This window comes from Vulpes vulpes, chromosome 10 (genome assembly GCF_048418805.1).
Source record: "Vulpes vulpes isolate BD-2025 chromosome 10, VulVul3, whole genome shotgun sequence".
NCBI lineage: Eukaryota > Metazoa > Chordata > Mammalia > Carnivora > Canidae > Vulpes > Vulpes vulpes.
Genome location: NC_132789.1, coordinates 88,903,951 through 88,931,614, shown reverse-complemented (window position 1 = coordinate 88,931,614; position 27,664 = coordinate 88,903,951). Strand labels below are relative to the sequence as shown.

Sequence of the window (27,664 nt, the reverse complement as noted above, 5' to 3'; positions counted from 1 at the left end):
CATGCCTGACCAGCCTTCAGCAGAGGCTCCAATCTGGCTGGCCCTTCTTGGGGACCTGGGGCAGGGAAGGTCTCTGCCCACAAAATGAAAGAAGCAGTCAAATCCTCTCTGATTCTGAAACTCTGAAGCTGATCTCACTCAAAGCAGGATACACACATTTTACAAATAACACCGACAAGCAAGCATACTTTTATTCTGTTAATGGAATATTGTGTAAATAATATTACATAACTATAAAAACACCAAGGAGCATTAATTCCTCTATGACACAGACTGGGTGTTAAGACATGTACAGAGGAAAATATCCACCATGATGAAGTGGTAAAGGAAAGAGCTGAGAGCAAAAGAGGCAGGGTCCAAAACAGGAAAAGAAATCATACATAAGGACATCATTTTGGATTCTGGAAACCATATGTATGAAACAGAACGCATACATTCTCCCCCCAAAACGTGCCACTAACTTTCCTAGAGTCTTGATTCACAAGAAAATGGATTCCCTTAAGTTTTCTTCAGGTAAGAACAGCACTAAAAGTATCCGTCATCAGACTTTCTCAGGAAGGATCCAAACTTAATATCCACCGCTGAACTACCCCCAAAAAGTAGTAAAGCACAGACTCTCAGTAATGCCTTCTGTGGGGCTGGCAATCAGGACAAATAGTAAAAGGAATTCTAATAACAAGTTCTTCATTAAGTCTTTGACAAATTCTAGCATGAAAATATCTAAGAATTTAGAAATTTCATAAGTACATTCTTCACTTAATACATGGAGCCAATCCATGTCATCTTATTGAGCATGATGACTTACAGTGTTACACAACTTCCTTACACCCATCTCACAGAGTCAGTGTTTGAGCCACAAAGATAAAAAGCAAATAAAACAAGGAACACATGAATTCACCAGAATCCTGCTTAAACTTTTATGGTATCAAATCCAATCACAGTATATGCTGAGTAAACTGCTAATCTTCAAGTTATTAGTATCTATAAGTAAATGAGACCAGTAAAATGGACATATCTATTGAATTCAGTGAAATCTTTCAAGTATTGTTAATTCCAAGGTTTGGGTATTATTATATTTAAAAATGTATTCTCCTTTACATTATTATAAACAGAAAGCAATAAAATAATTTAGTCACTATTCCTCTTCTGTAGTGCCGAGGCCAGCTGCTTATCTTTAGCCTTAATTCCAGAGTCCGTTACTCTTTAACTCTATGATGAAAATAATTCAGATCTAGAATTTTGATCGTACAAATAAAAAATTAAACATTTGAAAAGAGGCATATTTAAAAGATCATTTATGTGACACATAAGGCTCAACTCTTGTCAGATGCTTAAGAGATTCTGGAACACGTAACAAACATCTGAAAAATTGAGCTGTTGTTTGACAGGTGGATGCCAAAAAGCAAGTGTGTGGAAACAGAGCTCTGAAGCATCTGTCAGCAGACTTCATTTCTATGGGGAATTTTAATTTATGATTTACTACAGGCCTCTCGGAAGAAGGCCAGAGAAAGAACAGGAAAGGGATGAGACACATTTCTGTTATTCAGAAAATATTGTTTCTCAATGACAAAAATGAGCATGTAGTGCCAGAGCCATTAATATACACCTTGGAATATTTTTTTTCCTCATACAATATGTTACCCTCGGGAAAAGTAAAAAAGCCTCTGAACAGGAGAAGGCTCAATTCCTCAGGTGCCTCAAGGACACCTGTCAGGTTAATAAAACCACTTCAAGCACTCTTAGGAGACAGACCGCCTGCCCCCTTCCCCTTTTTCCAAAGGAGATCTTATCCCTACACTGGTTTCTAAGGAACATGTGTGTAGTTGAGGAGAAACAGCCAGGATGTGGCAAACACGCTGGTTGGCTTCCCCTGAGCACAGGGAAGCTCCCCGCTCTGGTGGGCGACACGAGGAACGAGGCCGAGGAACTTGGGATTTCCCGCCATTGAGTGGGCTGAGTTCAGCAGTTAAGACTGAAGCTGTTTCCCTCAGATTCTAGAATGATTTTAAGATGGAAACATGTTTCTCACAAAGTAAAACACTTCTCAAAATAAAAAAAAAAAAAGAACTAAAACTCAAAGTTGGAAGCGGAAACTGGGAAAATTCTCATGTATAAATGGCTTTCTCATCCTTGAGCATTCTTCACACGTTATGGATTCCCTGCCGATTATATATGCCTGTTCACCATCTGCCAGTTTATTACAATGCTTTCCTTTAAAATCTGAAAAAAAAAAAAGAACTCCAGATCCTTGATATTACTAAATAAAACCTCCACATCCTACCTTCAAACTACAATTCTCTTCCTCTAGAGTTCTCCATCCTTTTTTAACACTGTCAATTCTTTAAAATGTTTACATTGTAAACAGATGGCAGGCAGTATGTTTGGTTTTTTTAACCTCTTTGATATTTTCCTAGAATAGTGCCGTGAACAGAGAACAGTCAGGACAAAATACATGTCAGTGCAAGGCTTTCCCGCTGACCTATTCATTCTGGACAGAAATACAGCACTGGTGAATTAGCACCTTTGAATATGTTGGTCTGAATACGGTAGGAAGACAAAGTTCTTCCATCAATTCTTATTTGATCTGATTAACAAGCATTCTGATATCACTTCACATGCTACTGATCGCACCATAGAGCAGTTTTTAAAAACTTCCTATAGCAAGATACCCATTTCCCTTTAAAACGCAAATTAGGCTAATGATCTGCACAGAAGGGAAAGATTCTGGGTGGAATTGCCATCTACGATGGTACAGGCAAATCCTGTGTTTCTGGACTCCCATATTAAGTATACTCACACTTGTGGAAGTGTTATTACATGGTCATCCAGGCTCAACAATGGGCATTAAATATCAAGTGTTGGACAGGGAGATCCCGAAGCACAGATTCAAATCCTCTGACCCACTCTGGCACTGCTGCCCTTTGGGTCCACGCCTCTACATTTCAACCACTTCAATGTACTACGATGCAGCAGAAGGTCCTTCCCATCTACCTATTCATAATGCCACAGCTGCTGCGTTCAGAGGCACATTTATGCAGACATCTGATGGATGCAATGGACCACAGAAGCACCTCAAACAGCTATGATTCTAAGGCTGTCAACACAGCACTCGGTCTTAAACGACACAAAACCAGGAAAAGCCTGGTAGGGCTCACCCCTAATTTCACCCTTTCACAAAGGTTTTGTTGTAGGGGCCCTACAAAAATAGAACAAGAGGCAGCCCACCCACCCCAACATGAAACATCCTCAGACAACATATGCTAGGATTTCATTTAAAGATCTGCTTGAATGCATCACCCAGAGTGAGAATCACACATCAGATGGGAGAACACAGGGGACGGCGCTGACTTGCAGATAGGAGTCACCTGACGCCCGGAAATCGGTGCAAACTGGTTGGAATAAGATGTACCTAAGGAGTACATGTGCAATTGCCTAAACCATGTTCCATGCAGGGGACTCCGGCTTTCTTTTAAATTGGAGATGGAACACTTAAAATGCAGTTTGGGTTTTTAACTAAATGCATAAAGCTCATCAGAACTGGCCAATTCATAACACTTCTTTCCTTTTCTATGGTAACGGGGAGTAAAAAATACAAAGTTATTTATATTTAGATGTTTTAAATAAGATCAAAGGTAACTGATTTTTCCAGATTAAAAAGTATTAAAAATCTGACTTTAAAAAAAAAAAAAAAAGACAGACTGATTGATGGATGATTTGATGGGGGAGGGGCAGAGGGAGATGGAGAGAATCTCAAGCAGGCTCTCCACTGAGCACAGAACCGGTCATGGGGCTCGATCCCACGACCCTGAGATCATGACTTGAGCCGAAATCGAGTCAGATGCTTAACTGACTGAGCCACCTAGGTGCCCCCCAAATCCGACTTTTAGTAGGTACAGAAATGTGCAATTTAAAATGGTCAGAATGGCCAAAAAAATGAGCACAGGCTCTTATTACCAAAGGCCAAAGGGGTCAATTAAAGCTTAATGACAACTTTACACGTAGATGGTTTTCTGAGTCTCATCCTGCTCATGCCTTTACTAACTGTATTTTCTGTGAGGGAACATCTATCTTCTTTTAACCAAGGAACACACTTAGAAAAGAATGAGGGCCAGGGAACATGAGATGGTAGCAGCTGTTAACATATACAAAGCTGGTAAGTTCTGTTCGGTCAGAAACATTTTATGTACTGATTAATTTTCACAGAGTCTGAACATCCAGGATAGAAAATAATTTTAAACGGTGTCCATATCCTCCCAACAACAAAATATGGCATTAACATCCCTCTAAACATAGGTTACTAAAACGTAAACGTCTTAGCCACGACATTCTAAAAATGTGGTGCCTCATTCTAAACTTCTCATTTTACAAACTGTATTTCAACATTTACATCTTGCTAAACTTTGTGCATGAACTAAAAATTCAGCATCCAGGATTAAAACTAAAGTCACAGAACAAATTCTGTTAAAAAAAAGACTGAAGACAAACTGGAGAAAAGAATCATCCAGGAGGATGAAAAGATTACCATTATTTTTCCTGGAAATCTCTGGCAAGTCTGACTGGTACTGAGGTGAGTTTCTTGGCAAGTGATTTTCAGGTAGTTTCTTAGAAGTCTTCAGAGGACAGAGCTCTCGATCCTTGAGCTCAGCTATGTTTTCTGAAATTTTAATGTCCGTTTCCTTAGGAAACATACAGGTCTGTATTGCCTCCTTCATATGACATTCTGAAGAAGTATTATTGACAATTGTGTTTTTCAGTGTGTTTTCTTCTTTATTCAGTAAGTTTTTGGGAAGGGTTAAATTCTTTTGCAGGTTGACATTTATGCCACTTGCATATTTGATCCAGTTCTCACCCATAACATCAGTGCACACGTCCTCTTTAGGAGCAGATAGGGAGCTGCCCACAGCCGGAGTCTGTTTCTCCTCAGTAGTAGTGTTGGCACTGCTGGTGACAGATGGGCTGGTTTTGTGTTTGCTGTAATAGACTGAGCACTTATGCTTCTTCTGAGAATGACCGTAGGTAGCTGGGCTCCTCTTTGGCGCGCTCTGGATCCTGCTTTGTGGAGTGTTTACTGGAAGACAGCTTTTCCCTCTGCCTTTATCGGAAGGGCCGTAGGTATCAAGAAAGTTCTTACAATTGCTTCTGAATTGAAGAAACAAAACATTTAACACAAAGCCAAATGGATTCAAACCCTACCCACCCCTCTGTTTCTAAACCCATGAGAAAGAAGTAGCAATCAATACTGTGTATTAAGGAGTATTATCTTTACTTCTTCCAAAGGCCCATGAGTTTAACAAACCAAGTACTTAAATATGAAATCTATCTTATTGCAACAGAACTCTTATAGCTGTCACACAACTTCAAGAAAATTTTATGAAGACAAATCTGGAATCAGAGTAATATTTGTATCACCTTAAAATAAAATCAGAACTGAGTAGTATCAAAGGTGAGAGCTCCTCCCTCCCCCCCCACACACACAAATTCTTACTTGTGAGAATGGGAGCTAATTACATCCATCGGACTACTGTTTTGCTGTGAAGATGAGCTAGCATTTTGCCTCTGTCTTGTTTTCATGAATTCCATAAGAATGTACTGTGCTTGTTGGAAGGCTATTAAAATCACACCCAACAGGGACAAACTGAAGGAGAAAGCAATGAGGTTCATTACTGCATGGTTCTGGTGGGCATTAAAAAGACTAGCTCTCTTATGGAAGAACAGTAGATGACTGATGCACAATGTCTACTAAAGATATGATACAGAAATTCCATAAAGTGGAATAATAATTTCTGACGTTAAAGATTTTTTAAAAATCCACATTTCTAAAAACGTGCACATTTGTAAGTTTGACATTCCAATTCCATTTTTAAAGGCACTTTCATGATAAAATCACTCTAAAAGAGTCATTTCAGTCTTCCAATCTCAAATTGCCACCACACTGAGCCAATAGGATTAACCTCCGTATTTTCCACTGTGACTGCCCACGAAAGAATTGGGAGCACAGCGATCTCTCACACTTCTAGGTCTCATCAATCTCCCTACAATTAGTTTACTATGATCTGAAAGCTTATCGGTTACTACTTTGTCTACTTCATGTAGCTATTGAATGGCACTCAATTCAGATGGTTTGAATATGTTTTTTGATTATTCATACATTTTTATGCCCCAGCAAAATACATTTTCATGCAAGTCTCCTGAAGGCAATAGCACACCTGACAAAGAAGACGGTAAGCCTCCAAAACGACTCCTCCCAGCTGGGTCCTGGAACCACATCAGCACATAAAGGCAACAGGTGATGAGGGAGGGTCACATTGAGAGTGAAGCGAAACTCGAGGTCTGCTGCAGTTACCAGAGTCAGCTCACGAATGACCCAGGAAGAGGTGAAGTCTGGAGTAAACCTGATAGCAAAAGAGTCAACTTTATGGACTTTAGTTGTTTTAATTTTAGGCACAAAACAAAATAATCCCAATAGCAGCCGTATTTCTTACTTAAAATAGTTACATGAAAACAACGTCTTACTAATGCAAAATAGGTTTTCTTCCCACACCCCCCATTACTGAATGCAGCACAAAACCTCAGTGGGGTTAAAACTCAATGCTTACACGATGCTGATATCTCGGGATGTGTTTGGGGCCAGGGAAAACTGACGACAATCTAGCACTTCGAATCCATAACCTTGGCAATTATACCCATTAATTTTCAGAGATGTCACAGTTATAGGAAGTGGTCCAATATTCTCAACTTTAAAGTTCTTTGTAATCGATAAAATTTGCTTGCTGTCTTTCAGCTCTAGTAAGGATAAAAAGTGATATTTAGTATGTGTGAACTGTAAAACTTATTCAGAATAATTTACTGAGTCAATAAACCATGACCTGTATTAAAATGTGAAAGAATTCAATATAAGCTCTAATTTCTAGAACAGTCACAGATTCTCTTCTACAACGAGGATACAATAAAAACATTTAGCTAGTCAAGACTTTTCTTAAGTTATATGACCTTCCTAGGTACCAAAAGTAATCAAAATCTCTCCTTTGTTCTTTTACTTATTAAAAGTTAAGGTTAGAAGTTTCTTCTTCTCAGAAGCCAAGTAGTTTAGAATACTCCTAGCCACCATGCATACTTTGCTCCTGGGATCTTCACACTGAACAGGGAGGGACCAGATAAAATCAAATTTGTGTGGGCGCCTGGGTGCCTCAGTTGGTTAAGTGGCTAACTCTGGATTTTGGCTCAGGTCATGATCTCAGGGTGGTGAGACTGAGCCCCACTTCTGGCTCTGTGCACTCAGGGGGTAGTCAGAGCCTGCTTGAGGTTCTCTCCTTGTGCCCTCCCCCTGTTTGTGTGCTCTCTCTCTACAATAAATAAATGAATCCTTAAAAAAAAAAGAGCAAGGGTGTGTGCCTCTAGAAACACAGTTCAAACACCCACTACCTTCAGAGGAAGTAAGTGGCTAAGTCCCTGCAAAAAAATGAGAGCACATTTTATATGGGGAGTTTAAAAAAGAAAGAATTACCACAATTTTAAATTATTCCTATAAATTTATAACCCACAATCTTTTCTACATAAGGACTAAAATTTTATCTAGTTCTGTAGTTTTTAGAATTTTCCTTAATTCCATTTTTCAAGGTCAATTCTGAATGAATGGAAAAGTGAATATTCTGATGAATTTGGAATGCAAATGATCAGTAAATCTTCTCAACCTCAATTAGCTTAGTTTTCTTAAAAGAAAAAAAAATTCCAGTCAGGCATTAGTGCCTCAAATCATCCAATATTTTCACCAATCAGCTTTCTTCATAGGAAGCACAGTGTTAACACTAAAACGCTTTCAGTGTGTTCCAGAAATTCAATAATAGGAAATAATAATAAGAAAACAAGACAGAATTTTACATCTATTGATTTTTGTCTTAGTTCCTGAGGAAGTTCTTGAAACAAATATAAATAATTTTGAAGCATGTAATTTAAATACATGCATGGTTTGAAAATTTCTAATGCAACATTTTGGTAAATTTCTAAATCTGTGATGTCTAATACAGTGGCCACTAGATGTACTACTTTAAATTAAATTAAATTTAAATTAAGTAAATTTAAAAACTCACACAAGCTATACTAAGTGCTCACTAATCACATATGCTTAGTGTTTGCTACACTGGGTGACACAGATAGAGAATATTTCCATTACTGCATAAAGTTCTACTTGTTAGCAGACCTTTAGTCTCTGCATTCATCATTTTGGTGTGATCTTTTTTATGAAAATGTAGTTGACAACTAAATTGACAGCTTCATACTATTTATCTTAAATATCTGTCACTATACTGATAATTTAGCACAATTACACTGTTTATATATGTATCACGTAAGCTGGGTTAAATATCTCAGGCTATTGTCTTAAGCAGCCTCTTAAATACGCTCAAATGTTTGCCAGATTTAATTATTTGCATCAATGCCATGAATTTACTGTAAATTTTTAAAAGAATCTTATGGAATTCTTTTGCCCTTGGCTTGAGCACCAAGCCTTCCCTGTCTGAGTGCCACACGGATGAACTCACGTCGCCGGCAGTCCATCAGCGTGGACTCAGGCACTTTGAATCGGAGTGAACCTCCTGCACCAGGAAGCCTTCCGCCCACTTTCAGTAACTCTCTGGCTCCAAACCCTTCCACGCCAACCATGTCAATAACAGTCAGGTTGTTCCTATTGGGACAACACAAATACAAAGGTATTACAACAGAGTCACAAGATACCGTGCACTTGGATTTAAACACTCCTACTTAGCAAGGACATCTGAAAAGTTGTGAAAGCGAAAACTCAATTTAAATAGTGTAGCATCTCCTGCCATCTCATGGAATGAGAAGGTGTTCCAGGGAATGGAGGCTGCCAATGGGCTCAGAAGAGCCCAGACAAGCTGACAACCGCAAGAACAAGTGAATTCTCACAATCACTCTCCCACCTTGGCCCAAGAATGCAAAAGCCGTGTTTTTCTAATTACCAGCCACCAGAGTGGTGATCAGACCTCCAAGTGAAAAATAAATAAATAGAAAATAAAAAACCGGAGGAGATAAATTGGGGGCCTCAGAGAAATATTAATAAATTTAGACTAATTGACAAAAATCATTTGCAGGGTGAGTTAAGGAGTTTTCATAGTAATTGTGACCATAAGAAATTCTGCCTTAGGGATAATTCTAGAAATAAAATCCCACTGTTTCTTTTGAACCAAAGATTTATGTCATCCCACCAACAACATATATCTACTCAAGTTCTTAGCCATCAAATAGAAATTCAGACTAGCTTTCTACCTTTTTAGTAACTGAAATCATGATTCCTAGGACAAAAAAGGTTAAATGGAATAGACGTTTAAATGATGCAGACTAGAGTAAAAACCAGTCCTCATTAATGTAAATACCATAAAAGCAGAGAAGGAATTCATTCCTAATTATGCAACATATACCAATATCTTTACATCTTTTCCTAAAGGATTAAGAATATCCTTAACCATTTAATAGCCTTTAAGTTATGTCAGATGACTGATACTGTCTATAGAAAAGTGCTATCTATACAGAAACATCAAAAATAAATTAACTACTAGAAATAATTTAGACTTTTCAAGGTCAGTTTAACCTGGGATGAGGTAAAGTTTATCTCTGCACTTCCCAGGACCTTAGTTCCTCAGTGGAGAATAGGTTTAAAATGAAAGACATTGTCAACAAGGCATTAGAAATCTTGGTTAAAATGCTCAATAGAACACACTCTTTCAAAAACTTTTCATACCTTTCCCTTTTTCAGAGCATTCACTTGTAGAAGAACAAATTCATGTGATATGTTAAAGGAAGTCCAGAATAAGAAAGTCTTTACCAGCTGGTCTGATATTAGAAGAGCTTTAAAAAGTAACTAAAATGTCATGTATTAAAAATTAGACTTCTCACCAATGCAGAGAGCTTCCACATAGATCTGTATCTACTGTACATTTTTGAAAGAAGACTTTAAATAAAAACTACCTAAAGATGAAAAAGATTTAATAATGAAAAACATTTAGCTGCTTAAAATGAGCAGCCACTGTCATTTAAAAGAAAAAAAGAGAGTCCTTAGTCCACTGTCCTTTGGGGCTACAGAGAATTCCAGAAGCAAGGCAGCTATGAGAGTGGAGTAAATCCAAACACTGAGGAATGAAAACGAACACAGCAGTTTCAATTACTTTTCAGAGCTAAGGTCAGAGAAGTGTGTGTGTGTGTGTGTGTGTGTGTGTGTGTGTGTGTGTGCCGCAGCGGGGGATGGGGGTGGGGAACAGCAGCAGATGCAGCTTTTTTGGAGGGAAGGGCACACAGCCCCTACCTTGCAAGGCCAGAAGCCCAGGGGACTTAAGTGTGGAGCCTCAGGTAAGCCTTTCCTCTATCTGCCAGGCAACACAGCCTCATCCCTACCTGCCTGACGGAGAGGTGAATGTCAGCTCTTAGAAAAGAGATTATGTATTCTTCAGAGACAGAGACTTGGACGCATCAGAGGGAAAGAAACGGGCTCCATGACGGGACACACCTACCGGATTAGTATGAGTGATGTAACTTTCCCGTAGTCGGCTGGCGTGAAAACTACACCGACCCTTTTCATCTCCAGAGGCTGCAAATGTAAGTGGAGGATGCCAAACTTGGATTCCTCAGACTGCATGCCCTGCAAATTTAATAAATGCAATTAAATGAGTCCTGTCGAGCAAAGCTTTCGTCTTCATTATGTGCATGACAGTGTATAACCATGATTGCTCTTCTTTTAAGGTCCAGATGGGACTACCCGAATCGACCTGCTGAACTTGTTTACCCTGAGAGCTCACACCAATAAACAGTTCCCAAACCACAGCTGAGAAAGTGCAGGCAGAGGCTGCAGGACAACCTGCCACGGATGCTGGAAAGGGGATTTGCTTCCTGGCTTGGATGGGAGTTGCAGCCAGAAGCAGCCTTCTCTGCCAAGATGCTCCGACTGTAAAACATCACTCAGAAAACAGACCAAATAGCCTCTGATGAATGCTACAGGGACCTGACCCAACACTCATCCACTGCTGGACAACCCTAAATTTCTCTTTAATATTGAGCTATGGTTTATACAGAAACCATCTTTATTACATTTGGTCTCTGCATTCAGGAGAAAGATCTCTATTCACATCCTCCTTTACCTTCCCCCAGATTTCTAACTCTTTCTGACTAAATCTTGTGTTCTAAATTTAGTATTCAAAATCGAGCTCTTCATCATTTTTCCTCTTTCCACTGCTTTTTCCAGCTCCTTCTCACTAAAAACAACTTATTAATTTTTTAGCACTATGATCATACAATCTACATGGTAATAATTCTCTTTTCTGCGCCCTTCATTTTTAAATTTGTTTTATCATCCAACTGTGGCTGGCATGTCCCCATGCTATCTGAAAGAAGAAATAGTGATGATATTTGATTCATTTTCATTAGAATTCTAAACTTCTTGAGGGGAGAACCTGGCTTTACATATATCTAATATAAATATTGAATAAAAAGCTGCTGATTTTTAGTATTAAAACTCTTAGTAATAAAAACACCCTTTATTAAATAGTTCTTATATACTAGCACTAGAATATAGTAAGGTCCATAAGATGCTAAGCATTCCATAAACCTTACTAAATCTTCTCACATTATTATAAGTGGGAGACAGGAGGCTAGCTATAGAGAGATTAAGTAAGCTGTCCAGGGTCACACAGCACACATGTGAAGAGCCTGGATTCAGAACCCTGACTGTCCAATTTTCCCTGCTCTTAACTAAAGGAATTATGTTTCTTTTTTTTTTTAAGATTAATTAATTTATTTATGATAGACATAGAGAGAGAGAGAGGCAGAGACACAGGTGGAGGGAGAAGCAGACTCCATGCCAGGAGCCCGACGTGGGACTCGATCCCGGGACTCCAGGATTGCGCTCTGGGCCAAAGGCAGGTGCTAAACCGCTGAGCCACCCAGGGATCCCCAGGAATTATGTTTATAAAAGCAAATCAGTATCATAAAAATGCATGCCATTCTTTACATGACAGAGTTTTAGTAAGAATTTTGAATTGAACTTTTAAGTATCTCAAAGGCACTGATACTATTTTTGTCAGTGTAACAACTTCTTGAAGGTAACAGTGTCCTTTATGGCAAAAGGTGTAATATCCTTGGGGAAAACCTTCCATCACAGAGGAAAGTCTTTTCCCAAATGAGTCACATCATTTGCTCAAATTTGAACAGAACACTTATATGTAAAAGGAATTTGGCATTATTTTTGGAATTCTAAATTATATATGATTCAATACCATTGGGGCAAAAGATCTCTTAGTATTCTGGACTCATTTATCCCCCAACAGCCCTGGGAGCCTGCTCAGTGGAAAGGGGAATGAGAGGGAATGAGGACAGGCTCACTAACAAAAACAAGACCATGCTGCCGCTTAGACCACTTACAGAGAGCAAGGAATGTTTGCTGTAATGTGTTTCCTATTTTAAGTCTCTAACTTGCTTTGATGAGTTTTAACTCTTAGTTGGAGGTTACCTGGTTTCTCTCTTTACGCTAGTCAAGTTAATCTAGAGCCAACAGGGTATCTTCAGAGGGATAAATGTGGAGAAAGGAGAAAATACCCAAGGCATTTAAATATGTGCGTGTGAGAAATATAGTTGTATGCCTATGAGTCTTACGTGTGTGCTTTTACATTTGTAACAGATGCTCCAAGTCTACTTGATCTCACACATAGGATACTTGAGAGGAAAACACTCAGCTCAGTACAAAGAGCCACAGAACTACTGAGTGGAAACTAAGAAACAAGGCTGCCAAGTCCCCAGACAACATCCTCACCACATGACATGTTTACTCCTCCTCCTAAGTATTTGTGCAAGACCTCATGAATGCCCAGAGGCTTAAGAATTTCAGAGAAATCCTTTTTTACAGATGAGGCGACCATCAAAGAAACTGGGTGACTTGCTTAAAACATGAAGCCAGTTTGGTAGGAGAAGATTCTTTTTTTAAGTGCATTTTTACCTTATGTTGCCCTAAAAAAAAAACTCGATGGGGAATCTAAAAGAAAATTATAAATTCTGGGGTCTCAAGTTTTATGGTTTTCTACACAGCCCTGATTTAGTTGTTATTTCTTCACTCACATGAATCCAAACTATCAAATTAAAATGATTTACAGGCTAACATGAACCATGCAGCTCCTGCTGTATTCGTTAATTGGAAAAATCTGCTATGTATACTTAATGCCTAGAATATAAAAATAAGAAAGCTGCATATATTATGTATAGAAACTTGAAACATAAATCAGCAAAGCCCATATGCTATGTGTATAGTTTGTTAGCATTCTTTTTCTATTTAAAGATGACATCCTACCCGGTAAGGGCAAGCTTTGGTGAGCTGGAATTCACCAGTTGTGAAATTAATCATCTGCATATCGGTGCCAAACCTATAAAGAGAAAAAAAATGTTTGAACTAACATTCAGATTGCCAATAAAGAAAGACTAATACGTGTGTGCACATTTACCTATTATGTGAGCACATGTTTTTGCATACACAATTCATGTCACATCCTGTCACTACTGTGTCCCAGCCCCTTGCACTGTACCTGGCATATTGTCAGTGCTCAATACTGTTGAATGAATGACTTTGGCAGCCCAGCACTTTACCATATGTAAAGAAGCATATGGTAACAAAAGTTCTAAATAGGAAGCATTTTCCCACCAAAATGGTCCATATGGAACCTGACAGGAAGTGACTCTCAACCAAGGACAATTTTATCTTCCAGTGGATATCTGATAGTATCTGGAGACATTTCTGGTTACCACAGCTGGGGAGGACCTACTAGCATCTATTGGGTAGAAGCCAGGGATACTGCTATAAACATCCTCCGAAACACAGAACAGCTCCTCCTCCCCCAAAGAGAAAATCATCTTGTCCAAAATGTCAATAATGCTGAAGTTGAGACACCCTGGAATCAGGGTAGATTCTACTAAGCCAAAGAAGGAAACGTTCTAAGAGAATCTGTGATTGCTCTGTAAAAATAAGATAAAACGTGAATGTCTAACATCTTTTAGACATGAACTAAGAGAATTATCATCCTTTCTAATACTTGACTGAAATGTACTAAAACACTAAACTCATTTTCTTGTGCTGCCCAGAGATCATTGCAGTTTAGATTCTAACCTTTAGGAGTACATGTGGGAAAATCACAATTGTACAGATTTCCTGGCCAAAAAAAAAACAATATTCTGCTGGGAACTAGACTAAACACAGTAGCACTCAAGAGGTCACCTAACAAAGGGAAGTGGCAATTTCCATCAAGGTATATGTATATGCCCCAAGGAGCTGGGTGTCCAGGTACTGGGGTTAATACTGCATACACCCACGTACAGGCTCCAGGTGAAAAATGTGAAGGACTCTGAATAATTCTGAGTCATAAGAGTATTTCCCAAATCCCATCAGAAAGTCTTCAACTGGGCGCTTTACCATTTGTGGAGCAGGCGCACTGCCGCTTCTGGTTTAGGATACAAGGAGAGAGGCAAGAGCTGCAAGGAGACTGGCCAAGAGGAAGGGTTCTTCACCACAAAGTACTTCACCTAGATACAGGGAAAGGAAAATCAAAACCCCAAGGAAAGCACAGTGTCACCCCTGAAATAATCCTGCAAAAGATTCATAACCTGAGTCTAATCACGAGGAACCATAATGCACATCAAATCGAGGGACATTCTAGAGAATAAATAGCCTGCCTGCTTCAACACTGTCTCTGCTATGAAGGCCAGGAAAGATTCAGGAAGACTACAGGTGACAAAAAAGACTTGATCTTGCGATTGAAGATCCTGAACTGGATCCTGAACTGGGGAGAAAAAAAAACTATCATAAAGTATGTGTGTGGGAGAACTGGAAAAATTTGAATATGGACTGTAACTAGATAACATTATTATGATTAATGTCACATGTTCTGATTTTGAGGATTACATCCTTGTATGGGAGAAAATGCTCCTGTTCTTAGGAAATTCACACTGAAGTAGAGGTAGAAGGGGCATGGCACCTGACACTCTCAAATGGCTCACAAACATGCGTGTGGTGGGGGTGTGCAAAGAGAGAGAAAAGAAATGATAAAGCATATGTGGCCAACATGGAAAACTGGGAATCTCTGTGAAGGGTGATTGGGAGTTCTCGGTACAACTCTTGAAACTTTTAAGATGGTATCATTTGAAAATGAAAATTTTTTGGAAAGTCTTCAGATGCCACCCCGAAGAAATCCAGTGAGTGCCTCATGAAGTGTAAATTATCCCCCAGACCACATGTGATGCAGCTCTTCGGCAGTGAGACTTGAGACACACATGGAAGCCTGCTGGTATCACTTCTGTGCCTTTCTCTGGGCCTCCCTAGCTCATCGAAGGAAGCACACACACAGGGAGGGAGTCAGCACACCAAGGACAGAGGGTAACAGGCAGACAGAGCCTAGGCTCTCAATGGCATCACACTGCTGCTGCATCAGCTTTGGACTCCTCTGCTTTGAGCTTCTCACTCTACAACAAGCTAATTCCTATGTGAGCCTGTGCTAGTCAAGGTTTTCTCTGTTGTGGGACGTCCCGCTGGCCCAGCTGGAAGAGCATGTGACTCTCGATCTCAGGATTATAAGTTCAAGGCCCACATTGGGTGTAGAGATTACTTTAACAAATTAAAAAAATAATAATGAAATCCTACCAAAAAAAAAAAAAAACAACCTTTCTCTGTTGTTCATAGTTGAACACTTTCTTGGCACATAGATTTTTAACTGAAAATAAACTTCAGAAAATATATTTGTTTCATGCATTTTATCTGGTTGAAGTTTTACTCATTTTGTTCTTCTGACACCTCCCTACTAAGTGCACCTAACGGCGTATGTGTATCACTTAAAACGAATTTAAATTCTCTTTGGTTCTGAAACAGTATTCTCAAGGAGGGAAGACACTGGTAATTCAAAAACCCTAGAGCTGGGATGTCACTGACAAGGAGACACACAATCCTCACCACACTGTTCCTTAGGGCAGTTGCGCTGAAGTTTAACACAAGGCCAGGCTCTGCAATCAAACGAGGCAGAAAGAAAACAAAGGATTCTGATTCCTTGGATTTCTTCAAGCGACCAAACCGAGTCATTCCTAAAACAGTCCTCCTGTGTAATTCATAAAGAAAGAAATTACTTGGAAAAATAATTTTGACATTAAAAAAAAGGAAATCATTAAATATCTCTCCCACTAAAAGGAACAAGGACCCTTGGGGGGGAAATATGGCTTATTCTGGGTTTGGGGAAGAGAAAGTACAAGATGATCCTAAAACATTCTGTTTTACTAGAAAGCAAGAAGTGCTCAAAGAATGAATGATAAGAATCACAAACCACAAACCCCCTTGTGGGTTTAAGGGACCTACAAGCTAGCTGGAAGAGGCTCTCAATAGCCAAATCTGGGACAATTTAGCATCAAAAATAATAATGACAGTAAATGGTAATGAACAAAGAATCTGCAGGGATGCTCAAAAAGGATGTAGAATGAACAAAATAATTAGAAACATCACCATTTTGCAACCATCAATCTAACAACTAACTGATTCAGGCAAGAATTATGGGGGTGACATGCTCTTAGAGAACAGGAAATTTATATGATCTCAAATTATTGTAGCACATATTACTTATTAATTTTTAATTACTTATTAAAGGAAAAATTTATCTATAATGGAGATCTGTCACACATACAATGGGGTGAGTCAAATGATTCAACTTCACAATACCAACAATGGGACACATTGATATCTAAGTCCCTTCCCAGGTAATGCAATGGTAAGGACCCAAGATCAACCAAGTAGTCAGCACTCTTCCCAAAAATGTTTAATGTGAATGTAAACTTGAAGAAACAATTCAAAAAACCCACAGTGCTAAAGGTTCTATAAGATAACTGGCTAAGACTCTCTGAAGTATCAACATGATGAAGGATAAAGGAAGGGGGGTGGAGCACGGAGATAAACAGTCTACAGAAAACTAAGAAAACATGACAAGCAAATGCAATGCATGATCCTTGAATGGATCCTGGATTTTAAAAAAGGAAAAATAAAAAGACAGCCATAATGGATATTCGTGGATCAAAGAGAGAAATCTGAAAACAGATAGTATCCTAGATAATATAACTGTACCAATGTTAAATTTGTTGGGTGGGTGATGGTAGTATAGTTCTATGTAGGAGGATATTCTCCTGAGGAAATAAACTATCTTCTAATAAAGTATTGAGGGTTGAAGTACGATATCTACAGCTTACTTTCAAATGACTCAGCAAAAACAAAATGTGTGTGTCTACAAAGATAGAGAGGTCGAGAGAGAAAGAAAGCAGGAGTGGTAAAATGTGAACAATTACTGAATCCAGTATGAGGAATATTTGGGTATTCACTGCACTACACTTTCAACTTTTCTGAGGTTGGAAATTTGTCAAAATAAAAGGCTGAAAAGAAATACCAGTTATTAAAAATTCAGTCCTGCAATTTCAGTGAAGTACTATGTAAGTGATCCCTCCCCCCTCAACCAGTGCTGAAGAAAAGAAACAAGGGAAGGTGAACACAGAAGACATACTTGCAGCCGTCACCAGTTTTAAATTTCTTCCATCTTTCATACAATTTATTGGCAAGTTCTGAATCCACGTCCCAGGTTGACCGATCCAGAGAAAGACTCCCTTCCCAATTAGGATTTTCTAAAAGTTAGATCATATTTAATATTTAAGTGTACAGAAAATGCAATTCAGTTAGGAAAGAATGCCACAGGCTGTCAAACTTCTCAAACTGAGAGGACCACCGAGTGAATAAACACCCCCCACTTTCCTCTGACTGCTTTACTAAGAGTCCCTCTAACCCAATGGCAAATGATATATTAAATCAAACAAACATGTATAAAACAAAACTAAATCGAATTATGTAAAGGTAATAACATAAAAGACACATGGCTCATGAATATAGCCTGAAACAAGTTAAAATTATTCCTGAAACATTTTTAACAGCTTTCAACCTAACAGACTAAACTGCTTCCCTGTAAACAGAACTGGTCATTAACTAAGTCTTTCAGTTACTATGATCAGTGCTGACGGACAAAACAGAGGTACTTCCAAAGAAGAGCACAGACCAGGGGCTGGGCCTGGAGAAGGTGCCTGTTTATATTTACAAACTGGCCTCCTGTTCACCTTGGCCTCTCCACTTATCCATTCTGTCTTATCTGTGCTAAAGAGTGTGCCGGGATGAAAAAAGTGGGAATCTCCCCCAGAGAAATCTCTGTAGTGTTAACAGTCTCCTTATTATTTTCATAAGTCAAAAGGCAGGAAAAGGACCAGAAAGAGCTTCTGTATGAAAACCATGGCATTCATTCACACTCAACAACTAGCGCCCCCTGTAAGATGTTTATGCTCCTATAACTAAGGTCTTCAAATGCAAGTCTAGGTTATTTTTACTAACTTGTAGTCAGCCTTTTTATAAAAGAACCACAGTTTTCCAATTTTTCCTGGACATGAGGTTGCTGTGACCATCAAATAAAGTGTTTGAAAAATAATCCCTTACGAAAAGTTCCAGCTACTTAAGGGCCATTACACAAGCACGCTGGGTGTTTTCGGGGGGATTCTTAACAATTTCAAGTCATTCTGTGAATGATCATGCTCTTTTAGAATGAAATATGACAAAGCTGTGTTTACAGTATTAATTATTCCACCTGTAAATGCTATTTTTCCTCACTACTTCCCACCCAATCCCAAACTAGAGTTCTACAGAAAATCTAAGGGCAAAATACTTACCTGTTTTTGATTTTCCCATGAAATAATGCATGCCACAATGTGCTATCACTTCAAAACCCAGACTCCCTTCCTAGATTGAAAAGTAATATATGAATAACTTAAAACACAACACTAAACATAAAAATCCTAATGCACTCAAATGTGAAGGAGACAATGGCCTCCACCTGGGTGAATTTCTCTTTAACCAGAAGCCAAACAAGCACGTGAATTCTTGGCTTCCCTTCTTGAATGAGAGCTCAGAACTGTCTCTCACAGAAGGACCAGGCCAGTGGATCCTGTACAATCATCAATGCCCATAGTGATGATCCTTGGGCCCCAAAGACACACAGCTGCCTTCTGAATTAGAAGTTAATCTCAGGACATTCCTGATAGGTTTCTTTTTTTTAACTGTACTCTAATCCTCTGAAAAACAGTACACCAATCTATAGTAACTCCTAAGCCGCCTGGGACACTTAAATTGAGGTTCCACTTCCTACAGGTTGGGGAAGCACAGACCTGCTACTTCCATATATATGTGAAACCTGCCTACTCCCTCCCACAAGTAGCTCTTCTTAATATGCATCTCTTGATCGGAAAAAGGAAATTTCTAAGAAATCTCCCCTGCTTGAAATACAGATGAATGGAATTAACCTTACATCTTGTGCAGTTTAATTTTAGAGGTCCTACCTTTAAGCTTATAGCTAGGCATGAGGCATTTCTATCTATGAAACACCAATGCTAATAAGTGAGAAAAATCATAAAGATGGTTGCATGAACGTCTCATAGTGAAAAATTAGAACCCAGCGTTATACAGAATAGCTTGGATCAAAAAAGAAGCAATAACAGTAACCAAACAAAAATAAATAAACATTAAGAAAAAAATGAGGCATGTTTAATAAGACCTAAATTAAATGTGGCTAACCCAGATGTTAGAAAGCATTTTAACTGAGAACCCGTTAAGGCTTTTGATTTGGCCCACTAAAGAAATGCAAGGATTACAAGCAACCAAGAGTCACTTACCAGAGGCCTAACTAAAGCATTTAGCCATCTCATTTATTTGAATTCATTGCTAGTATGCACTAGAAGCCCAACTGTGTTTTCTATTGCGAGCATATATTCCTTGCTCTTCAAATTTTGGAAATAAATGAAAATGAAATTAATTTGTAATATTTTATTTACTAACCTCAAATTACTTTATGAAAAATAGAAACTCTTTCCCAATCAAGAGTTCCATATCTAAACAACCAATCATCTACAATTAGCCTGGCAATATCCTGCAAATTTCTCAGATAGTCTTAAAGAACAGGGCCTTTAAACTCTGTCAACAAAACCCAAGCACCAGAAGTGAATAAAAATAAACAGTAATTATATGAAAATTATAACACATAGTGCTGTAAACAATACCTTGGTTGGGGCTGAGTAAATCTGTAGAGGTATTGCAAAAATGGCACCTATGTTTGTAGTCAAAAATACATTGGTGAATAGATTTATGGCAATGTCTTTAACAGCAAGTTTCAAAGAAAATATATTCCAACAGCCTGGAGGTAGAAATAAAGGGCCAGTGAAATTCAGAATCTAAAAAGAAAAAAAAAAGCAAGAGAAATTACTTTTCCTAACACTAATTATGATTAAAACTATTATAAAGTATGATACTAAAGTTCTTCTGTACTTTTAAAAACATAATTTTACTCAATTATTTCCAGGTCAAAGATTGAATTTTTTTAATATAAATGACAGTTTTTAAATGTTTCATATGCTACTCTTTTTAAATTTCACAAAAATAATCTCGAAATTTTCATGGGTGGTATTTTGAAAAAGTCTATTTGTCATTATTCAGGCTTACTTTTAATAAATACAATCTTTTTAGTATAAATTATACATTGTAATCTCTTTGAATAATGTTAAGAGCAAATATCATTTAAGAATTTATCTTGGTCCCTTTGAGGTCCCTAAACAATAGTTTAAAAAACAAAGAGATCCTAGAAACTGAAAATATTCAAAGAAAAACACTTGCTTTAAAAAATCAGAAATAAAAATTAAATAATATAAATATTGATTTCATAGCATCTGACCTTAAACAAATCGTAAAATAGGCTAAAACTTGGATAAAAGTACTATAGATACCTTTAAAATGTGCTTGGTCTCCTTGGAAACAAACACATCATTTAGTACAACACTACGGTCAAAATGGTTGAGGTACCACATTGACCAAACTCCTGAAGTGTTCTCGTTAGTCTCTATGTGAAACTGGGTTGCAGAGGAGTCCATTCTAAAATACCTGTGAACACAGGACGTGCATGCTATCAGGCCTGAGTGTGAGACAACGTTCAGCACTCAAGGTGCCTCTGAATGCAAAAAGAGGAGCATCAGAAAACGTTAGAGAATGAATGTTAGTGTTAGGAACGAGCTTCAGACTGCCTTCCTCAACCTCCACGCCCACAAGTGGAGCATCGGAAAGGCCAGAGGATGAGTGACCAGGCCAAGACCAGGATGCTCAAAGAGGCCACCAGGGCCAAGTCAGGATCCACACCTGGCTCCCAGGCCAGGAAGCTGTTCCACAAACTGAATCATTGTTTCCCTGCTCCCATTCTGCACTCAGCCCTCCCACTGCCTGGTAAGCAGTGTTAAGTGTGGAAGGCAAGCCCAGAGAGGGAGAGTCATACACATCTTCTCAGCTATATTTTTAAGTTATTGCTAGATGAAAACAAACAAATAAACAAACATGATTAAAGGGAAAGTGGAATCATCCTACCCTTGAACCACAGGAGAGGAGAGACATGCATTTAGTGTTGAAGTGCTTTTTATCTTCATCATGTCCTCTTTAATTCCACTGTCACATGATGTAGCTGTTTTGAGATACAAAGAAATAAATGTGAAGCATAAGTATCTTTTTTTTCATTACCCTGAACAAAAACAAGATACATATTTTATTTCTAACTGTCTTATTACTTTGCTTTTCAGTCTCCGTTAAAACAGTGCATCAGATATCAATGGTAAAATCCTTTCTCAAACACTCCCATCTTTTTCTCTGCTGCCTTGTTGCTAATCACCCAGAACACCATGTCTACCAGCCCCCAACCACCCCTCTTTTAAATTTTTTTATTTAAATTCAATGTGCCAACATATAGTATAACACCCAGCGCTCATCCCATCATGTGCCCTCCTTAGTTCCTGTCACCCAGTTACCCCATTCCCCCACTCACCTCCCCTCTGCAGCCCTTTGTTTCCCAGAGTCAGGAGTCTCTCATCCCCATCTACCCCTTTTTAAAACCACCCTCTCATTTCTTCTTTTGGGGGGGAAAAAAGAGAATGAACATTTTATGGCTTCTCTTTACAAAGATCTGCATTCACCATATATAAGAGGAAAAGTCTTTAGTACTGCCAGGAATGACAAAAGTGAAAAATGACGCTCAACTGGGTGGGGTGAAGAGGAGCATGTGGAGGCATGAGCAAGAAAGGAAGACATCCAAAATAGCAAGAAGGAGCTTCACAGTGAAAGCACAATGTATTCCAAAACACTGTGAATTATCAAAACAACACTTTTAAGCTTTCCTGGAGCTTGGTCGTAACATTAAGGCACTGGTATTAAATTCCTAACTCTGATACTAACACTCAAGCCTTTTTTTTTAATTTTTAGATTTTATTTATTTACTTGAGAGAGAGAGAGATGGCAAGAGAAAGCAGGCGGGGAGAGGGGGCGGGGGGGGGTAGTGGTAGAAGCAGACTCCCCACTAAGCAGGGACCCTACCCCTACCCCCTACTCCAGCTCAGTCCCAGGACCTGAGGATCATGACCGGAGCCTAAAGCAGATGGTTACCTGACTAAGCTACCCAGAGTCTTCTAGTCTTTTTTTTTCCCTTAAGCTACATATATGGCTCCAAAAAATATTCAAATGCTAACAAAAATGTGAAAATAGAGTCTACTGTTCACCCAAATTCCCAATTATCTTAAACAACTGCTAGCAGATTCTTAAACATCTATCCAGTGCTCTACACATACACAAGCATATAAATACACTTTAAAAAATACCAAGTGGGGATGCCTGGGTGGCTCAGCGTCTGCCTTTCGGCTCAGGACATGATCCTAGAGTCCTGGGATCGAGTCCTGGGATCAAGTTCCACATCAGGCTCCCTGCGTAGAGCCTGCTTCTCCCTCTGCCTATGTGTCTGCCTCTCTCTCTGTGTCTCTCATGAATAATACAAATAAAACAAAATAAAAATACCAAGTATACACACACGCACTGCTGTACATATGCCTCCAAAAAGCTGCAGGGCACACCCACCTGTAAATGCGCTACAATTTAACCAGGCTCCTCCCATCAATGGAGGTTTACATTGTTCTGTTATCACCAACAGTGCACATTTCTTTTTTGCATGCATATATGAGTATATCCATAGATAGTCCTTGACATAGAATTAAGGATCAAAGAGCATATATGTGCATTTTAAATTTTCAGCGATTGTCAATTTTCCCTCCAAAAAAGCCTGCATTGGCTTATACTCTTGTCAAAAATATCTGGGTTTTTTTTCCTAATCATTACCAACACAGAATACTAACAATGTTTTTATCCTTATTGATCTAAGTAAAAAATTATATCTCACTTGTTACTTTAACTAACATTTCTTGAAATACAAGTGAGGCAGGTCATGTTTTCATATGTATAGAGTCATTTGCATTTCTTTACAGAACTCTACCATAAATAAGAACCTAAAATGAGGACTGGGTTTATATTCACGAGATCTGCATAGCATTGTGCACCAAGAAACACCACCTGGGCAGCAGAACTCTCTAAAAAGAGAGCACCTCCACCAAATACATTTGCATCTTGCTCCTTCAAATCACCAACTCAGTTAAGCTTTAAATGCAAAATCCTACGTGTGGTAGAAGTGGCATCAACAATCTCTTTTTTTGTCATTCTGTCTCTTAGTAGTTAACTACTAAGGCTGCAGTACTACAATCAAACCCATTCACTTTCTGAAAACTTTGCTGACTCTGCAGTTCTAAGGCATTTCACAGAAGGAATTGCTATCATAACTAGATAACGAAAATAGACAGTCTCCAATATTTTTTAAATCTGTACCTTTGCAAGTGAAAGAGGCGATTTTTGTAAAGTTTGTTGTAGAAGTAGGTAGGAGTACTGGTTCAAACTGCAGAGACAGAGCATCTCTCTGTGAGAAATGATGTACGTCCTACCAAAAAAAAAAAAATCCACATTAGTATTTTCAGAGGGGTATTTATCCAATTTGAATCAACTCTGTTAAAGGAACTAAATAGCTCAGACTGGCATACAAGCAACTGCCCAGCATATGTGTCTGTAACAGTATGAAGGGGGTGCTGACACGCTTCATCCTAATATGGGTTCAAGCAAGGGAAAAGGAGTATAAATTAAAGCAAAAGAGAATTGAGACAGTGTTCTTGTATCTGTTCCTGAAAAATCCTCATGTTCTGTAATTAAACACATACTTGTCAGTTTAAAATTTAATGTAAGCATTTACAATTACCTGTATCCAAATAAGGCTGTTTCCTGAATGTAATATGTACATATTTACTGCCGAATCATCTGTCCAAAAGAATCAGAGCAATGAGATTAAAAACAAAGAACTATCTCATTCTCACACCTTAATATAGTAGTTAAAATACCACATCACATATTTCTATACAAAATGTGACTTGATTTTCAACACTACAATTGAAGCTGGGAGCTATTTTCTGTTGGATATTCTTATAAGACACAAGAAAAAAGATCCATACAAAAAGATTGACCTTCCAATATAGGATCCCTCAAGGGAGCGATGATCCCTCCACCACCAGTGGAGAAACTCTGAGTCTAGGGTCATACTATTAACTCTTCTGGATGAAACTAACCAATTGGACAGCTTTAAAGAAAGCTGTGTCCTCCTGTTGACTAGACAACCCCTCATTTCCTTATTTAGATGATCATATTTTTGGAAAAACAAAACCCTGGGATCTTAAAACATAGCCTTCCTTTTAACCTTCACCAAAAGAGCTCCCTGTGGGACAGAGGTCTTCTCTACATTGTTGTCTACCTGGCCATTCTGTGAATCACCAAAACTATGAACCCAAGGACAGGACAGCTCTCTTGCTGAACCATTACTACTACAATCAATTCTAAGGAATGGAAAGTAAATGATGTCTGACCAACTGTTAAGACTGCCAAATAAAATTATGTTTTGCTACCAAATCTTTCTCCAAATATGTATAGGCTGTGTGTGTGTGTGTGTGTGTGTATGTATATGCATATATATGAGTGTGTATATGTACATTTTCATGTACATATGTGTACATATAAATATACATATATACCAGAACAGTCTTGCTAACCAATGGATAATAGCAAACCCCACGTTATAAGTGTCATGGACCATATGATAAGTGTTGCCTACAAAAGTTCTTAGAAACTTAAATTGAGGGCAGCCCTGGTGGTGCAGTGGTTTAGTGCCGCCTGCAGCCCGGGGTGTAATCCTGGAGACCCAGGATCGAGTCCCACATCGGGCTTTCTGCATGGAGCCTGCTTCTCCCTCTGCCTGTATCTCTGCCTCTCTCTCGCTCTCTGTGAATGAATAAATAAATAAATCTTTAAAAAAAAAAAAAAGAAACTTAAATTGATGAACTAGGTAATTTCTGGTACATAGGACACACATTTTCAAAGACAAAATTCATAGAAATGGACATTAGAGTTCACACTATCCTAACTTGTCAGGCAGGCATCCAGGAACAACCGGCACCCAATCAACTATTAAAAACACAAAGCAGCATGATTTAACTGAGCTTCTGCAAACCAGTAACAATAGAACAAGAGATATGAGACTTAAAATACTTTGTGGATATTTATATTAGATTGTTGTGCCCATTTAACTTGTTTCTCTCCAGGATCCCAAGAAAAATTAATCCTAAGGGAACTCAGAATGGTTTGCAGTCACTCTTAATTTACTCTAAAATAATACAGCCTTACTAGCAGCTGCAGATTGAGAACTAGTTACTGTTTCAATCTCTTAATGATGAAATCAAAGGCTCTTTGTCTTGCATTGCAATGATACAATCAATATGTAAATGCCACGAGAATGGTGATGTATGTTAATCAAAACATATTTTAATAAAAATTTTAAAAGATTACACGTTACCTGAGGTCTCAGATTTATCTGTAGCTACATAAATAATAGAAAGATGATCTAACAAATCTTGTGTGTTTTCTTCAAATTCTTTTGAGGAGTTTTCCATGGTTACAATTATGCTCATTTGTAGCCGTAAAACATCATCAGATTCCATATAACAACTCTGAGATTAGAGGGATGGAGAAACAGGAAAAACAACAACAAAAAAATCATCCAAACTTTGTGACTTCAAATTTTAAAAAAAGAAAAGCACTTATGGTAAGGGCATGTGTATTTCTGAAAACAGAATGTGTCACCTTATTCTTTATTTCCAAGCCAAGAGGTAGGAAAGGAAAGATAAAAACAATGAATTTTTTATTTTACCTTTAACTGCTGACACACTTTATTACGTAAACTGCATTCCAGTTGTACTTGCAAGAGGCTAGTATTAGTGGTTTCTGCCTAAAAGAAGGAAAAAAAGGGAGAAAAAACCTTACAAGAGGCAAAAAGTTCAACCTCATATTCATAGTGAACAATCTATCATTTATTCAGGACATTCATTTATTCATTTAATAAATATTGAACTATCTGCTAAATGCTGCATATTATTCTAGCAGCTGGAAATAAACATGAATAAGACAAAAAATGTGTCACTGAGCTTACATTCTAATGGAAATCATAAACTCTCCCTTGAGCAACATGAAAATTCCTATTATGGCAATAAGGAGATAAATATGTTCTAAATATACACAGGATACTGTAGTTTGGCATTTCTTATACTTTTTGAACTTTGTTTCAACATAGGAGTCTTTCATTTCAAAGTAGCTTTACCCAGTAATAGCCAATTAACTTGTTTTTATGTCTGCCTTCCATTAGTAGAATGACATTAGAAGCTGTGACAAAACAGTAAGACAGTCTGAAACGCCACTGGTTGTCATAATCATTTTTAATATGTGAAAGAGCTACAGATGGAAGAGACCAAAGTAAATGAAAAGAATGCAGAATTGTGTCAAGTACAAAGATCTTAACAGCCACATGAGATGAGAACCGACATAGCTTTAAGAGGAGGAAATGAAAATTCTAATCCAGGAATACAGCCATTTGGATAGGAGGGTGGGGGGCTTGGGGGGGCGGGCAGCGCATAGATAGTGAAGGCACAGGGAAGTCAGGTAGCGAGGCATGTAAATTCAAACAACCAAAGCTGGGAGAGTTCCTTTTTCGTTCAGTTTGATGTGTCTGGCATAGTGATTATAAAATAAAAAGGCACTTGGCTTGGCAGCCATAGTCAGGACTCCAAGAAATCTCAGTAAGGTAAGAAGGCATTCCCCAAATCCTTGGCTGACTTAATTGTTGGTAAGCATTTATTCACTCCAGGAAGATTTAGTATTAAGTAGAACCAACATGATGGTATTTAATTTGTTAGATTTATTAAGAATTACCTAAGTACATTATGTTTAAAAAAAATTTTTTTAACCACTGCATTCAACAACTAAAGTACCAAAACTGCAATGTAATATAAAGCATTTTAAAATTCAGTAAAGATAGTTAAGCTTAACTAAGCTTGTAAATGGGACCAAATATTAACCAAAGGCTCTCCTAAAAAGTAATTGCTACTATCTGCTAGACTTAATACCATTTGTAAACTGAATGTAAAATATATTTTTTTTAAAGATTTTATTTATTTATTCATGAGAGACGCACAGAGAGAGGCAGAGACATAAGCAGAGGGAGAAGCAGGCTCCGTGCAGGGAGCTCAATATGGGACTCGATCCCAGGATCTTGGGATCATGACCTGAGTCAAAGGC

General features: G+C 38.3%; 1 protein-coding gene across 2 annotated transcripts in view; it reads right to left on the bottom strand.

Moving 5' to 3' along the window:
* The window catches only part of TMEM131L (transmembrane 131 like), a 160,426-nt gene that overhangs the window by 24,581 nt on the left and 108,181 nt on the right, over nt 1–27,664 (bottom strand). For both annotated transcript variants that reach the window (XM_072724884.1, XM_072724885.1), the window contains exons 8-25: nt 26,244–26,321; nt 25,890–26,043; nt 24,249–24,307; nt 23,828–23,936; nt 21,500–21,593; nt 20,872–21,025; nt 20,152–20,322; nt 18,769–18,838; nt 17,568–17,685; nt 15,986–16,127; nt 14,456–14,565; nt 13,343–13,415; nt 10,521–10,648; nt 8,538–8,680; nt 6,597–6,783; nt 6,207–6,392; nt 5,486–5,635; nt 4,523–5,139 (exon numbers count right to left, since the gene is read on the bottom strand). In XM_072724884.1, coding sequence (XP_072580985.1) covers nt 4,523–5,139; nt 5,486–5,635; nt 6,207–6,392; nt 6,597–6,783; nt 8,538–8,680; nt 10,521–10,648; nt 13,343–13,415; nt 14,456–14,565; nt 15,986–16,127; nt 17,568–17,685; nt 18,769–18,838; nt 20,152–20,322; nt 20,872–21,025; nt 21,500–21,593; nt 23,828–23,936; nt 24,249–24,307; nt 25,890–26,043; nt 26,244–26,321 — 2,743 coding nt within the window. The remainder of the gene's footprint in view (nt 1–4,522; nt 5,140–5,485; nt 5,636–6,206; nt 6,393–6,596; nt 6,784–8,537; nt 8,681–10,520; nt 10,649–13,342; nt 13,416–14,455; nt 14,566–15,985; nt 16,128–17,567; nt 17,686–18,768; nt 18,839–20,151; nt 20,323–20,871; nt 21,026–21,499; nt 21,594–23,827; nt 23,937–24,248; nt 24,308–25,889; nt 26,044–26,243; nt 26,322–27,664) is intronic.